The sequence below is a fragment of the Rhea americana genome, unplaced genomic scaffold (genome assembly GCF_003343005.1).
Source record: "Rhea americana isolate MKP2758 unplaced genomic scaffold, rheAme1 scaffold_324, whole genome shotgun sequence".
Classification (NCBI taxonomy): domain Eukaryota; kingdom Metazoa; phylum Chordata; class Aves; order Rheiformes; family Rheidae; genus Rhea; species Rhea americana.
This window is the reverse complement of record NW_028186451.1, coordinates 483,791-500,354: the sequence shown is the minus strand read 5'-3', so window position 1 is coordinate 500,354 and position 16,564 is coordinate 483,791. Positions and strand designations below refer to the sequence as shown.

General features: G+C 40.4%; 1 protein-coding gene across 1 annotated transcript in view; it reads right to left on the bottom strand.

The window, feature by feature from the left end:
• Nucleotides 1-125, bottom strand: part of RMP24 (ribonuclease MRP subunit p24) — a 7,200-nt gene extending 7,075 nt beyond the window's left edge. Inside the window, exon 1 of the mRNA XM_085310712.1 lies at nt 4-125. Within this exon, the coding sequence (XP_085166838.1) occupies nt 4-83 (80 nt within the window). The 5' untranslated portion in view covers nt 84-125. The remainder of the gene's footprint in view (nt 1-3) is intronic.
• Nucleotides 126-16,564: the final 16,439 nt, after the last annotated feature.

Genomic DNA, 16,564 nt, shown 5'->3' with positions numbered 1-16,564 from the left:
AACCGGGCCTGGCCCGGGCAGGCGCCCGCCAGTCCCCGCGCCGCCGCTTCCAGGAACTGCCGCCGCCGCCGCCACCTCGCCATGCCGCCAAGCGCCCCGCCGGAAACCGCCTCCAGCCGGCTCCGGCGGCACCCCGCGGCCGCAGCACGATCGTTCCGGGCTCGCGCGGGGCGCGGCGCGGCGCGGCCGTTTCCCCCAGCCGGAGGGGAGAGGAGGGGAGGGGGCTGTGGCGGTTGGGGCGCAGGCAACGGCTGCGCGGGGGAGGGGAGCCGCCGCCGCCGCGTGAAGCGGGATGGGGGCCGGCGGCAGCAACACCCGGCCGGTTATTTTACCACTGGGAGTGGGGAGGATCGGAAAAGTTGCTGGGATGCCTGTCGCCTACAAACTCTGGTCCGCTAAGAAGCAGAGGAGCGATGTTCTCGTCCGGGAGATCCCTGTATTTCCACCCCTGTTAACAGTTCCTCTGCGGGAAGCAAAACTACTTTAGGAGAGGAAAAAAGAAAAAAAAAAGGCGGGGGGGGACTTTCCCGACAAGAGTTATCACGTGAGAAACTTCAGCCAGAAGCTACTGAAAGCTCCTCAATAACCGAAAGGTCTGAGCATCACTCATTTAGTCACTCCATTTAGACGCCTTTTTAAGAATGTTGGCAATTACGTAATTTGCTCTATCACTCTGCAGATGTGCTCCTATTAAAAAAAAAAAAATGTTTGATGTGTTTTATTAATTCTCTAGGCCCCATTCATTTGCTAGAAGTTCTTTTCCTTTGATCTATTGTTAGTGGTGTTCATTTAGGAGACGTATTCTTCGTCTGAGCGGGCTTCAATATTCTATCAAGGAATTTGAATAAATATAGTTAGTTCTTATTTTCTAACCTCGAGCAGACATGTGCTTGAGCAATCAAAAAGAATGGAAGAAATTGTATTCTAGGCTTGGCTTTAATTGGATCTTTACAGTATAAAGTCTGGACATGCTAATGAAATGTTAGTAGTAACTGCAATTAGAACTTCATCTAAATTTTCGTCATTAAAAGACTTTTTCAATTAACTTATGAATTTCGCTTTTATTTGAGATTTTTTGGCTTGTTGATACAATTTTTGTGCAAACTACCTTTGGGGGGACTGAAGAACAGGGGTATTGCATTACAAATACTAAAACACTGGTGTTCATCAGTTAACTAGTGCTTGACAAATGAAATATTCCCATTCATTAATAGCAGGAAAAAATGAGAAAAGTTCCTTTGGAACACAGGTAAGCAAAATAATTTCAAAAAATTTATTTTGAGATGAGGGGACCCATTTTTATCATTTGTAATAATTAAAGCCATGCAAGTCTGCCCACTAAGTGACAACATACTTTGCAGAGAGAGAGTGGCTTGCAAGGCCACTGTCTTTTCCTTCAGCATCTGCATAGCAAAAGGGAAATGTTCCAGGAAATTTTCTGCTGACTGTGGCTGGTGTCTGACTCCTAGCCTTTGCATTTTTGCAGTAGACCAAAATACTTGCACCAGAATATATATTTTGGGGGCAACAAGTGCCTGAATGACTTGGTTAACAAGCGCTAGTGGTCACTGCACTAATTAATTAGTGATTAAAGAGGTGCGAAGGATTCATTGCTCATTCTTGTCTCTTCCTGAAATGGTTCTAAATTTCTTCTTCTGCCCCAGAAACTAGACTGTGCTGTTCTTTCCTTTATGCTAGTTAACTGGTTTCTCTTTGCATTATGTATTAACTTAAAAGAAGTGTAAACTGTACTTTCCAGTGACATTCATGTACGGAATAGGGTGTTTCTTGTCAGTGCCTAAGTTAGAGTAAATGCCTCATGAGGCAGGAACGATGTTTCTCTCTTAAGTGTGGTGCTGAACGTGCTAAGCCAATAAAACTCTGGAAACAGAGCGGGGAATAACCAAGAATCCATGGCCTGTAATTCATGGCTCTCTATGGGTCCAGTTCTGCAGAACTCTCATAAAAAAGTCAATATTTCTGTGCATCCCATGCTGGTAGGACCAGAACCTTAAAATCCACTAACGTTCAGCTGCTCCATACAATACTTAATTTATGGCCGGAATGGGGGTAAATCCACTTGTGTTTCAAGGCAGAATTCATTTGTTTCTACTTTTTCCTGGCGTCTGTTCACAAAAAGCACATTAGCAAACCCATGTTACCAACTGCTTCCTGCTTCTGTTGTTCAGTGTTTCGTAGTTACCACGGCTGACCAACAAGCTGTAAATCTTGCCTGGTGTTTCATAACAAAGGAGAAAATAGAATGATTTGTGTCGACTTCTGGTCATCGTGTTTCATTATTGATTTAAAGCAGGGCAGCAACAAAATACAGTATATCAATTGCTTTGCTGATTATTTAGCAAGGTGGTGTTAACAGTCAGTAGAGGGCAATAGAGAAATACAGTTTGTAATACCTAAAGGATTTGAAGCACTGATTATGTGTTTACAAAAAAGAAAAAGAAGAAAAGAAGAGCCAGGAGGATAGGTTGTTCAGTTTACTACTGGAGACCTGTCTGTGACAGACCACCAAGAAAACAGAATTTTCAAAGAGATAATCTGGAGCATCTCTGAGTCTTTCCTTTTTTTTCTTCAGTTACGTACGATAACTTAGCCAGAACTTACTGATGACTGCATATTCAATGGAGTCAAGAAGGTAATGGGAGATTCAGGAATGCACTCTTTTGAAGGAACAGAAGAGGAGGCGTTTCAAAGATCCTGCAGGTGACTGAGGTGAGCAAACTAGCACCTTTTCTTTCAAGTGAGATAATAGGTATTCAGTCAGCTGTATCAAAGTCATGAACAAACTGACTGATTATTTAAGAATTTTGCTTTTTCAGGCATGCTGGTACACAATTTTATCTTGGAAAAAACAGGACAGTGATGGTATGGGGTAAGCATTTCTAAACATGCGTTATTTTGGAGATGGGGCATGTTACAATTGATGATCTGTTTTATGTGCAATATTTTATATCAGAACTATTTGAAACATGCTTTTCATTGCACAAGGTTTATATATTGTAGCTCCTAGATTCTAATTTACAGGGAAATATATAAAGAAAATGAGACTATTACTGTTCCTTTTAAAGGTATTTTTGCTAAGCTTTGGGATATATGTGACTTGTAGATTTGGAGAAATCTATTAGGAGGTTTCAGATGCATGGTGGAAATGCTCTCAGATTTTGAAAATGCTTTATTGTCAGAAAGGTATTGACAAGTGATAAGAAAGAATACAGCAATAATGTAAAGAGTTAAGCCACAAAAATCCAAGGGCTGACAGAGGGATTGGAAAGCAGAAATAAACAAGAAACTAAGTTAGGAAATAAGCATATGAAACACTTTTCTATTGCCAAGATCTCAGCTGGTGTCACCATAACACTTGGAAAATACCCTCAGGATGCTAGGAACCGTTAAAACAATACAGATTATCAGAGGATAACTTTCACGTCAGCAGCCACTAGTAACAGAAGTGACCAACAAGAAACACTTAAGAAATGAAAGATGAAGAATTGTCATTCCAGGGATATCACAGAGAAGGTGCAAGGGTATCTAGAGGTCAGTCAGACACTACCAATCTGAAGCAGAACAGGCTGATAAATAAAAGGGATAAAAGAATATTCTGAAAAATACCACCAGCTTTTAAAAGTTAATTAAAGAAAAAGCTAGCTAGTGTTGTTACTCATGAGCCTGGATGTATTTGAAAAGTGATGTGATAGATGTGGAAAGAGCACAGTGATTTGTCTGTATTTGTGTGCCAAAATGCATTAAAAAAATAATATGATGATTGTTTACTCATTGCTGAGAACACAGCTTCCTTGCTGTATGTACCAGAGGGAAGTGAAAGATAACATGTATAAAGTATGTCACTGTTTTCTATGGATGGGCAATATCCATCTAACAGGGAAGGGACTTGATGAGTATCAGAATCCCCCTGATATTGAAAGCTACAGGTTCTAGATAGTCTGTAATTTCTTCCTTCCTTTTAGTCTGTTTCCAGTGTTCTAGATTGTTTTGCATACATGTAAATCAGTTCTTGCAACAGATGATAGAAATTAGAGATAATCTTGAACAAAAACCTCAGAGAAAAGGTATATCTGAAGTTTAAGGAAATTCATATTTGCATACCGATTCTTCTTTAAAACAGTCTATGGTGTAAATGTTTAGTTCTTTTTCTAAAATCTGAAGCTCTAGGAAAACCTGACAACAAACATTTTCTTATAGATAATAAATATTTTCAGTAAAATTAATGTGATTTCTTGGTGTTTGCTGAAGAATTTCCATATGGGTCATATTGCTACAGATCTGATTGTAGGAATTTTTGAAGTTGGGAGCCACACAGTTCAGGAGCTGGGACTGAGAAATGGGAGCCACTGCTTGTTCAAGTCAAGGCTTTGCTTTGCCATTCTGTGACTGGGGTACACATTTAACCTCTATGGTCAGTTTATCCAGTGGCAAAACTGGGATCTTGCCCAGACTGAGGGCCAGGCTTTAAATTGCAGGCTGCAGATGTACAAGGACACTCTCACTGTATAGAAGATCCGGGAAAGACCATAGTTTGGACACAGCATCCTTCAGTAAGCAGACAAAGATACTTCTATGCCAATTCTGGATGTGAATCCTCATTACCTTGAGTCATGAGAATTATTCCTTCATTTTCACTAGCGATGGAGTTATCTTAAAAACATTGACATCTCAAGCTGAAGTTCCACCTACAAAAAAAGATATTGCTAATGAATGTGTTAATTGTCATCTAAACCTGTTTGCATGATGAAACGTGAAATGGCACCTACTGTTAGGAATATCAGTGTGCACAGGAGTTTGTCCCAAACCACTTAGTCATTTATTGCTGTGCTGCAGTACAACCCAGGGCTGCTATTTCAGCCTCTTGCCAAAATAGGAATGTTTTACTTTCTGATGAGTCATCTATGTTTCACTCAGATCCATTAAGACTCCTCCACCCTGTTCTTCTTTGCTGTATAGTCCAGCCCCTGCCACAGAAGCCTTGCTTTCCTGGCCTGCATTCTCCAAGCTGCACAGGACAGGATGGGGCCATCTTCAGCAGCTGTCAGCTCTATTCCATTAACTTGGAGGAGACTGTTATTGAAACATTTTCTCTGGCATTGGGGCTGAATACGCAGCATTCCTAACCTTTTCTGGCCTGAGATATAACAAAGCAGTGTTGACAACTGACCTGCAGTTTACTACACAGCTGTGCAAAATGTTAGCTGCATCAAGCCGGAAAGGTCAACCACAGGAGGAAGCTGTAGAGGTTCTCCATATTGCTTGTATATACTCATAAACAACACAGAAGAGCTGTACACTTCATGGAAACATTTCTTTACTTGCCTCCCCCCCCCTTTTTTTTCCCTCTYCTCTCAATGCAGGATGGGGATACAGGCAGTTTTAGAGTTTTTTGTTTGTTTGTTTTAGATTTTGTTTGCTTTTAATTCTCTTAATTCTGAGCAACCTGCTCTAAGGTGGCCCTGCATTATGTAAAAGGTTGGACTATTTTTAATATTTTTTCCCCATAGGTATTATTTTTATGTGTTTGAAACTGAGCCRGAAAGAATAAATCCCAGGTATTTACAATAAAGAACTATGCCATGGAGTAGATTTTTGTGGTTGTTGCTCTTGATGTTTCTGAGTTTTCTCAGAAAACACTTCAGCTAGCATGGTTAAGCTGCTTTAACACAATTATTACAATGTAGGAATTCAGTTGGTTGAGAGGTAAACAGTTTGAAGGCTGTACTCCCTGCTGCAATAGAGAAGTGACTTCTCACATCTGTTTATAATAGCCAAAGTAGATCTTTGGCTACTAGATCTGAGGAGTTACCATCTTTGCTAATTCCTCCAGTTGTATTCTTGGTGAGTAGGATAACAAGAAGGGACAGGAGTATTTACTGTTRAAGTATGTGAAATAATCTGAAWTTGAGAGATTTGGATCAGTTTCTTAGCAATCGATTAATTTTGGCTTAGTTTATTTAAAATTAAACTATTTGCCCAGCTGGCACCYTTAATTCATCATCCTTGCTGGAACTGAGATCTTCAAAGCTGTTTACAGCATCTAAAAACAAGTATGTCTTCCATTAACTTCAGTYATAAAGCTTGTTAAAGTGTGCAGATCCGAGTCCTAGAGATGACAGTGATGTATGTAATTTAGACGCAAGAGAAGTAACAGAGAATCAAATTGATACTCGGAGCAATTTTTAAGTCAGAATTTCWCAGCCAGATACAGGTGGGTGATGCCATGCTCTTTTATTTGCCTCAAAACTGCTGAGGCACAGTGGTAGTGCAGTGTATTTTATCTGCATTGGGAAGACAGCACTTGAGTCTTCATTGCTTTTCGTGTGGCATTACCACTAAAACTTATTTCTCTTTTCAAGGAAAAATTAAAATGGAGAGGATGCAACTACATCTTAAGTCTGAGGCAACTATAGTAAGGGGAAAAACTCAACATAGAATCATAGAATCAGTATGGTTGGAAGGGACCTCTGGAGATCATCTAGTCCAACCTCCCTGCTCAGCAGGGTCACCTAGAGCATGTTAGACAGGGTTACATCCAGGCGAGCCTTGAAGATCTCCAGAAAAGAAGACTCCACAGCCTCTCTGRGCAACTTGTTCCAGTGCTCCGTCACTCTCACAGGGAAGAAATTCCCCCTCACATTCAGGTGGAACTTCCTGTGCTTCAGTTTCTGCCCACTGCCTCTTGTCCTGTCACACGGGACAACTGAAAAGAGTTTGTCCCCGTCCCCTTGACACTCTCCCTTCAGGTACTTATCCACATTGATAAGATCCCCCCTCAGTCTTCTCTTCCCCAGGCTGAACAGGCCCAGCTCTCACAGCTGTTCCTCAGAGGGCAGGTGCTCCAGCCCTCTGATCATCTTCATAGCCCTACGCTGGACTCTCTCCGGTAGCAACATGTCTCTCTTGTACTGGACAGCCCAGAACTGGACACAGGACTTGAGATGAGGCCTCACCAGGGCTGAGCAGAGGGACAGGATCACCTCCGTCGAYCTGCTGGCAACACTCTTCCTAATGTACCCCAGGATACCATTGGCCTTCTTGGCCACAAGGACACATTGCTGGCTCGTAGTCAACTTGTCATCCACCAGCACTCCCWGGTCCTTCTCTGCAGAGCTGCTTTCCAGCAGGTCAGCCCCAGTCTGTACTGGTGCCTAGGGTTATTCCTCTCCAGGTGCAGGACTCTGCACTTGCCCTTGTTGAACCTCATGAGGTCCCTCTCCTCTCAGCTCTCCAGCCTGTCCAGGTCTCTCTGAATGGCAGCCCAGCCCTCAGGTGTATCAGCCACTCCTCCCAGCTTGGTATCATYAGCAAATTTGCTGAGGAGGCACTCTGTCCCGTCATCCAGGTCATTGATGAAAAAGTAATGATAGTAATTTAATCAGACTGCASTGTTAGTGGTGTAATAGGTGATAGAAGACATAAAACTTCAGTGAAGTTTGCATTGTAGCTGCACAGTTCTTCAATACTGAAAGGAGATAGTTTTTCGAAAATTGTCCTGCTTTCAAAGCCCTTGTTCTTTATTGTGTTACTCAAGAGTGTTTCTACAGGAAATAAAACAGTAAGAGATAGCTGATTCAATATAATCATTTTGTCTAGCACCCCARAGTTCTCTGTCTTAGCATCCCAAGCCAGAAAAAGCTCAAAGTAGTTACATGTGCATATATTAAACAGAAATCAAAGTCAGGATTGCCATTAAATAAATACCCATTTGAAGAAGGGGGAAGGGCTTCATGCAGTCTCCAAATTCTTTTCAAAAGGCCCATAGTCACATGTCTTCATGTATTCTTTTCATTATTAGTATATAATGCTAACAGTAGTGCATGGCCTGTCAAATACTCTTGAAAGGTCACTTTGGCCCTCAGCAAGGAAAAGGTCTGTTTACCCTCTTCTGAAAAGTCATTTTAAAGTGGCCAGGGTGACAGCATGGCAGGYATATCAAACTTTGTCAGTTCATAACAGGCTTAGTTTGTGGAAATGATTTCKCTTTACTGTTCTTGATTACCGTTTCCCTGATGAAAATATGCATGGATGTCTAGTGTTTATGACATGATGGTGCAGTTGATTTTCTCTTTTAGAGAACTGTGGTCTGGATTTCTGGATCAGAGCCRCAAGTGAGGGAGACTTCTCTTGAGCTATGCTTGAATTCAGAATTCAAGTTTAGATGAATTACAGTCAGGTGCAACATATATGACTTGATGATTCTTGATCCTTTCTAAAGTTTGGAATCAGCATGATGCTTCAGAGCYATTTCTTGTGAAAATTAACATTTTAATTGGTTTACTTTGGTAGTCCCACCTTTTCTCTTAAGCTACCATGTGAATTCGCTGCATCCCTTRTTAGTGTTAGGAAAAAAGAGCTGCTTTTCACAAGAGTCTGGGTAGAAGAKAAAACAGTGGAAAGCCTAACAAAGTAGAAGTCCAGATAGAGATGTACTGGCAGGTTTCCGTGAAGAGGCTGCCACAGTGCCTGTTGGCTCTCTGCTTCTGTCTCATTTGCTCTGCTGTGTGCCCAGGTACATGGTGATGGACACACTCCCGTGCCAGAGAACAAGCATGCAGCATATTCGTTAAAACATGGAAACCCAAAATAAAAATGACTTTTGAAAATCTTCAACATAGCTAATGCTGCATTTTCCTTTCTTCTYTAACAGTACAAATTAGCATGGTAGAACATAGGCTCTGTATTCCCACTGTAGGTTTTTCTGTTGGCTGTTGATATCCATAGCTTTTTCATGAAAATGTAATTTAGTCTGAAAGGCTTCAAACTTCTTCCATATGTTGAGTGTAGCACATTTGTGCATTGGCCTTTCTGTGCAGCTAATGTGATGTTTGTTCCATTATCGCTGCTATTAAGACCACGGAAAGGGCCTTGGAATGAGAGCCAAATTTCTTTGGAATATTAAGCTGTTATAGCTTGCTCATGTGACCTTTGTGAACCTAGGGATGTAAAGTGCAACTTTGGCCAGCAGCTAAGATTAATGACTATTGGAATGACAATCAGCAAGCCCTGGTGCGTTGGTCCTTCTGCTCTAGAGCTGAAGCTTTCTGTATGAATAGCTCCTATGCGGCATCTCTGCTGTCCTTTCAGGTTTTGAGGTCTAAACCTCACAGAGACCTCTACTGCTGCTGTTACTTTTTATAGTACAGCACTACTTATAGCTCTGTTTGAATATTTATGGTGGCAGCCTGTGGAAAGAGCACTGAGCAAGTTTTCCACAGAGGGCATTACTATGCTAGCATCCCTTAACGATGACTGTAGTGCATAGAAACAGATGTTACCTCTTTATCATGACTACGTTAAGAGTTTGCTCCTGTTTTCGTCATTTTGGATTGCTTCACACTGCTGCTTTCTGAACATTGATGCCTGGAGCAGGTTGAACTAGCATCCTTGCAGTCTATGAACCCCAGGCATATGACATTCTCGGGAGACAATCTGAACCACAGAGGAGTGAATCAGATAGAGCTAGATGCAAGGTATGCGTTCACTCAAGCTGGGTAATTGTTCCTCAAACTCTGCTGATCATGAAAACTTTAACTTTCCTTGCAGCCCTTAGGAAATGGGAAGACATCCTTTCTCTGTTATATTTTTTATTCATGTGAGAGAAATACATATATATATATATATTTTTTTTTCCTATCTTACTCACTGCTTTGTCAGCAATTAGTTCACCAACCGGTCTGGGCCGAGTTCCCGCTGATGTATGGTAAAAAAACACAGAAAGGCTCAAAACTTGGACAGTGAGACAGGGTTGCTGGTGCTGCTTGTTTCCTTGGTAAGGGGCAGGATGGGCCTTTGATGCATTGCTTGCTTGCCATCTGAAGGTTGGAGACACTTCCAAGCAATATGAAGGCAAAGCAATACCATTTGAATTTCCCATATTACTGATACAAAAAAATAAAGTATAATAATGATACCAAATATGACAATCTTATTAAAGTTTCTAAGCAAAAGGTGAATGAGATTTATGGGGCTCGTGGGTTAGGACAGGAGTTTGCCTCCTCCCTAGCGTTTTGGAGGTCATCATTTCAGAATATCTGAGCTAGCGTTGTTGCAAGGGTAGGTGAGAGAGGCCAGGACTTATCCCCTAAAGATTTCATTTACAGGCACTGGAAGTGGGATCTCATCCTCTCCATCCTTCTGCAGTATAGGACTTTCCACTCTGGCACACTCTGGTCCATAAGCTTTCTGAGAACCACAGCTGCAGGTGCAGGTACAGGTACAGCAACTCTGCTCTACCTTTGTGTTTACTGGGGAGCCCTTAAGRGGAATGGGGAAAGAGCATTGCTTGTCTCCTGTGCCGCTCCTGGAGACAGTGCAGGTAGGATCATCCCTCTCCCAGGTGGAAGTTGTGCTCGATGGGAGGTGAAGGTTACAAACTGAAACACAGGCTGTTCTGTCTGAACATAAGGAAAAACTTTTTTTTACCATGAGGGAGACAGAACACTGGAAGAGGTTGCCCCGAGAGATTGTGGAGTCTTCATCCTTGGAGATGTTCAAGGGCTGTTTGGACAGGGTCCTGGGCAACGTGCTAGAGCACGGTGATCTCACTTGAGCAGGGGGTTGGACTAGATGATCTCCTGAGGGTCCCTTCCAACCCTTACCATGCTGTAATTCTGTGAAGTTGGGCCAGATTGCACCAAACAGGAGGAAGACTAATACTGTGAGTGTCAAAGTACTACTTGAAGTTGACAGTTTTGGTGCCTGTAGTACAATTGCAATACTGGGCTGTGGTATCAGAATATGGACTGTTGCTATTGAGAAGACAAACACCTATAGTGCAAAATCTGTGAGTTTTCCTTTAAAGGGCTTTTGTTGCTGAGATGTTGTCAGCCATGCAGACAATTCTTCCTACCAACAGCTTCCTCGTTTCCATTATTCTGATGTATTTTATTTAGTATCCCTTTGAATTAAATCTGAGGAGTCTTCATGGCAATCACAGGTCCTGTTCCATTTATTCGCTCAGCTTTCCCTTCCCAAGGAGGGGAAACCTCCCTAAGAACATGTGCAAGTTGAGTCTGGATTGCRGCACCTCCTTCTGTCGGTAGATCTGTGCACTTGTTTTTTTTCCACAGACTATTGTGTGGAACTTGGCAAGCCTTTGCAATGTTTCCTGGATGAGCAGCTCTGGGTTATCCACTGATTTTTTTTTGTGAGTTGAACTGTAAGTAAAGTTTAGCTTGGGACACTGAGCTCAAACTCAAACCTACTCTTTCCCAGTGTGGACCCAGAACTGAGAGTTTTCATTTGGCCCTTTATGGATTATGATCCAGCTACAGAATTAGGTTTTGAAGCTGAATGTCTTTAAGATTTTTTGTATTCATGTATATAYCCTACTTTAGTGTTTGTAGGGTATCTAGATCCTGATGCGTATTTCTGCCTAGTCGTGTTTTTTCTTTTTATCTACAGTAAGAGCTGTGTTTTTGCTGCTTGTGCTGTGTTTGATACCTTCTGATGGTAGCAGTATCTGCAGATGTAGAAACACAATAAACATTCAGACATAAGGGTCTGATATGAGTCCATTTCTAATCAGTCTTAACCTGTGTTGGAACAGAACAGAGAAAGGGTTTATATAGGCTGCTTAACTTCAGCCATTGACTGTTCACTTTTAGAAAAGAAGATCCGTGATTTTCTGTCCTCAGATACATAGTGGGTTCAGTTTAAGACAGTTATGCCCAAATCCAAAACGAGTTCAAGTTGTCCAAATGTCTAATTAACAACAGGCATTGGTACACCTGGAATTAAATGGTATTAAATTTATTTGAGGAATGGGCAACTGAGGAATTAAGAAAAAAAAAAAGTTAGAATTGTCTTTAATTATTCAATCTCTCCATCTTCCAGTTCTTTTCACAAGTATTAAGTTTCATAATTTTTTTTTAAATATATTTTTTAAAAGATCAATTTAAAAACTAAATATGCAATTCTGACTTCAGAAAACTTACAGAATCTTAGGTTCTAAAGGCAGCTGTATTTTCTGACATCATCATACATTTGTGACTAAGAGGAAACTCCATTATTTCACTGGATTGCTAGAGAAGTTCTGAAGTTCTGCTGAATTTCAGTTGATCCATTCTCATCCAGGTAGGTAGACCTGGAAACCTTCAGTTTCAAAGAGGATGAAGGTGTCAGAGTGAGTTCGTATGGAACAGGTGGATTTCCTAGAAAAAGCCTCCGTTGGGATAAACTTCCAGTAGAATATCACATGACTGTGGTGAACATTTGCTGGTCCCMCTGAAGTTGATGGGACTCTGGGAAGTGACTTCATCTTGTACTAGAGCTTTGGTTACAGACTTGTGTGAGTGTTGAAGGCAGTGATCATAAAAACTATGTCAGCTTCTCAGCAATGAACTGATGTTCCTTTTGGTTTGAGTTCAGTGTGCTTTGAATGAGAAGCCTTGATTTGTATAAAGTGTTTGTGAACTGTTCCTGTGGGGGTATTAAGCTAATCTCCTGATACCGTTTGTAGAGCCACCAATGAAAMAAAAAAAAAAAAAAAAAGGGGGTGGTGGTGGAGGGAAGAAATACTGTTTTAAGTTTGGTGGCAGTTGTTGAATGTGCTTGTCCTTTCCACTCTCTAGCAGCTGCAGAGCATACTGACATTGCAGGTGGGTAGTCCAACAGCTCCTGTTCAGACTGTTGCCAATCCTGGTTCATGGATCAGCCAACAGCTGTCTAYTGAATTGTGTTTGCACCTGTTTCCTCTTCTGAGTTAAACAGTCTTGTCTGAAAAGAGCATTGACAAAGGCCAAAGTTGAGTTGTGCACCCAGTCTGGCCCACTGAAATGAAGGAAAYTGCATTTTCTTGGTGCTTGTAGAATGAAAGTGGCAGTTGTTACCATGGAAATAATCAATTTCTGAAAGAAGTTTTGAGAAGGCTGATCATCACCACTAATCCAAGAGACWGCAGTCAAGACAAAAGGTTAAAGTTGGGGATGTGCTAATTGGGTGAAAACTGTTTCTTTGGTAATGTAAGGATAGATACAAAGGAATTCTGTGTTTGATAAAATGCTGTTGCCCTGATTAATCCCTTGAATCTGTTATTTTGGATAGAGAACACTGATTGGATTCATCCTCAGTATAAATCCACTGATTTGAGTTTGAGTACATATAAATTTAGCAACCACAGCCTGGAAAGAGTCTCTCAAATACTGCCCTAAGATGTATTTAAAGAGTTAATTTTTCATGCTCCCTTTTTAGATACATATTCTCAGGTTTTGCTTTGAATTTTGCAAGTAATGATGTCCTCTGTCCTTTTCTCTCTGCTCTACACATTTTCTGAGGGGTAGAAATTACTGTGGTTCTTCAGATTTCTGCTTAAACATGCTAAAAATGTTATCAGCAAATTGGAGAAAAGGCTTTATTTCCCCTGCACTTCCTCTGTTGATCGACTGTGTCAAGACAAAGTAGATAATATAGTAAAGTCATTTGCAGACAGGAATGTTTGGGCCAGATCCTCTCTGTTCATAGCAAGTGCCCAGAGCCTTTAATAACTTCATGAGAGACAACTTCTGCAAGAGCTGAAAATATGGCAACATGCTATTTTTGTTGAATTTTTAGAGCAGTTCAAAAAAAAAAAAGTTAACCCCCATCTGACCAGCTAATAACAATTTTAAAACAATTCCACGTTTTGGCTTGCATTATTTCACAAAGGTCTTAAATATTCTTAATTAAGACTTCCATTGATTACATGTGTGTGAGCCCTAGCTTTTCAAATAATCTTGGGTTCTACATTGTTTTAATTATTTATTTTCACTTGCAAGTAGCTTGCGTATCACAAAAGTCTATCTGTAATTAGTTTTACATGGATCTTGTAAGGAGGACAGAATCTGAAAATCTTCCTGCTGGGATCTTTCTTTAAATCCTAAATGAATCTGTGTTGTGTTTAATGCCATTTTTTCCCCTCAAACTTTAGCTCTTCTCCCACTCGAAGGCCTCTTTCTTGAGGCATTTCTAGGCAGCAACTATATCCTTACTTAGCTTTTTTTTTTTTTTTTTTTTTTTTTTTTTTTTTTTTTTTTTGCTAGGCTGAACAGCTGACCTCTTTTAGTGACTTTGGATGGGAGATTGCCATTCTTTTGCTCATCTTCGAAGCCTTTCCTGCCCTTTTCCCAATTTGAGTTGACTTTTCCTGAACATAGACAGCATTCCAGGTGAGGTAAGGCCTTGCTTTGGAAAGGTCACTGATATCTTGTAGGTTCTACTGGGAATCTCTGCCCTCCTATCCTATGGTTCCACTTGCCTTTTTTGTTGAAGCAGCATGTTAGCAGCTCAGTCATCCTCTGTCTGGCAGCTATTCAGTCCTCATTTGTTTCCGGTCGGTGAACTTGCAGCTCACACTTGAACTTTCTGCACATGACCTTGCTGATTACCCCATTTCTGTAGCTCCTGTCTTCAAGCTGCTCTATTTGTATAATTCTACTCTTCTTCTGTATTGGCAGTACTTCCTAATTCTGTGGCATCTGCACACTGAATCAGCATGTTCTTGTCTTTTGCACTTGAGTCACAGTGATCAAGAGCTACGAAAGGACAGTAAGTAAATGCCAAGATGGGTCATGAAGATCCTCACAGTTAATCTAATGAACTTGCTACTTCCTTTTTAAACACCACTTACCTATTATTACATTTAGCTATTTTTTATTCACCAAATAAGTCTTCTTATTAATTCTCAGATTCCTTAATAATGCCRACACTGTGTAAAATGTTTTCGTAAAGTCCCAAAAGATGAGATCGACTACRTTTCCTCTGTTTAGAAAATCACTTACTTTGTCCAAGAAAACTATATGGCTAGTTTGTATCGTCTCCCTTTGGTAAATTTATGTTGCAATTTATTCCCCCATCCCCCCCCCTCTTTTTTTTTATCTCGATGCCTTTACATATTTTCTCCCTCAAAATAGGTTCTAAAGCCTTGCATACTAATGAGGTCAAATGAAATAGCTTGTCATTTCCCAACTGCCTTATCCTCCTTTTTTCCCCTCACACATTTTTTTTTAAGTGAAGAACTATATTTACTRTTTTTCAGTTTCATTCCCAACTCGACAGTGCTATTAAAATGCTTGCCACTGGATCAGTATTTCATATATCAGATTTTTTTTTTTTTTTAAGAAGCTGGTGTCCAGTCCTCAAGCTTGAATGCATGTAACTTTTTGAGTTGAGCTTTCATGTTATCTGCTGTAACATCTATTCACATATACCAACATTCTTATTACCCCACCTTGTTTGTCTCTGAATTCAGCATCATACCTTTTATTGAAAACTATCATAAAACATTCATTCAATTCAGAGCCTTTCCTTGTGTTATCTTTAGTCTCTGCTCCATCCTTCCTGCACAATGGCACAACGTTTTCCGTGTCATCTTTTTTTTTTATTTATATTACTGAAGAGCCTTTTATTATTTGTTTTCACATCTTTTGCAAGATCTAACTTTGTTGGGCTCTTGACTGCCCAGACTTTTATCTTTTTACTTCCTGAGCTCTGAGACATATTTTTAGTTTGCAGATAGTCCCTTTGGCATTCTGTCTGGACTCTGTTTATTTCCAGCACATAYTTCTTGAAATGGTTATTCATCCAGGTTAGTCCTAGAATCTCTTCCTATGAGGTCCTGCTAGTTGCTGCCGCAGTTTTGTAATTCACTGCCCCTTTTCAGTATTATCGAATAGGCATAACTTGAGAAAGCTTACCTGCCCTTTTTATTGTCATTTTACAATGCATTACTATGCGAGTACAATTTTTAGGTTCCTGTGCTTGCTTTGCTTCCTTTTTCCTTAAATAAATCCTACTAATGTCATAATCAGAGTTACTAAGATTATTTGTGTGAGAAAGAGTTGCAGATCAGGGTCTGTGTTCCTTAAGRTACTTTCATCGGCTGCAGCATTTCATTTTTAGTAGAACTGCAAATGCCCTTTAAAAGATGCACATGCAGTATCAAAATTACTGAATATTTTGAAAGATCAGACTACTTGGAAATGGYTCTGGTAAAGGGTGCAGGAATTTGTGTGTCCATGAATCCAGTATTTCTATAATAGCTTTTTGCCACTTAGGTTTTATTTCTGACTTTTTACAGAATTATTAGATTTTCTTTTGCCACCTGGWGATTTGCAAATGTATAAGAACTGTATTGTGTACTCAGAAGGGACTTTCACAGAACTAGTTTATTATATGCAGAAAGATCCTCACTAACTACTTATTACTTGGATTTTGTCAGGTCCAAAATGTATCATAGCTGTGCTGTATTAACACTAGAAAAGCATTGTCAGCAGCAGACTGTGCCCCAAAGAACTTYGCTTGAAATAGATAAAATATGCTCAGGGCCAAAGTAAACAAGCATTTTTACAGTCACCGTGAAATAGGGAAAATGAGCCACAAAGTTGTACATCTAAGCATTACCAACAGCTGAACCCAGTCTCCTTGACTTATTGGTCTCTCAACTGCAAGGTGATTTTTCCTAGTTTTACTTAATACAGTCATTAATAGGAATAGAAAATTTCAGTATGATTTTACGAATGAAAAGATACAAGATTTCTATTATTTTCCTACTGTTTCATTTACT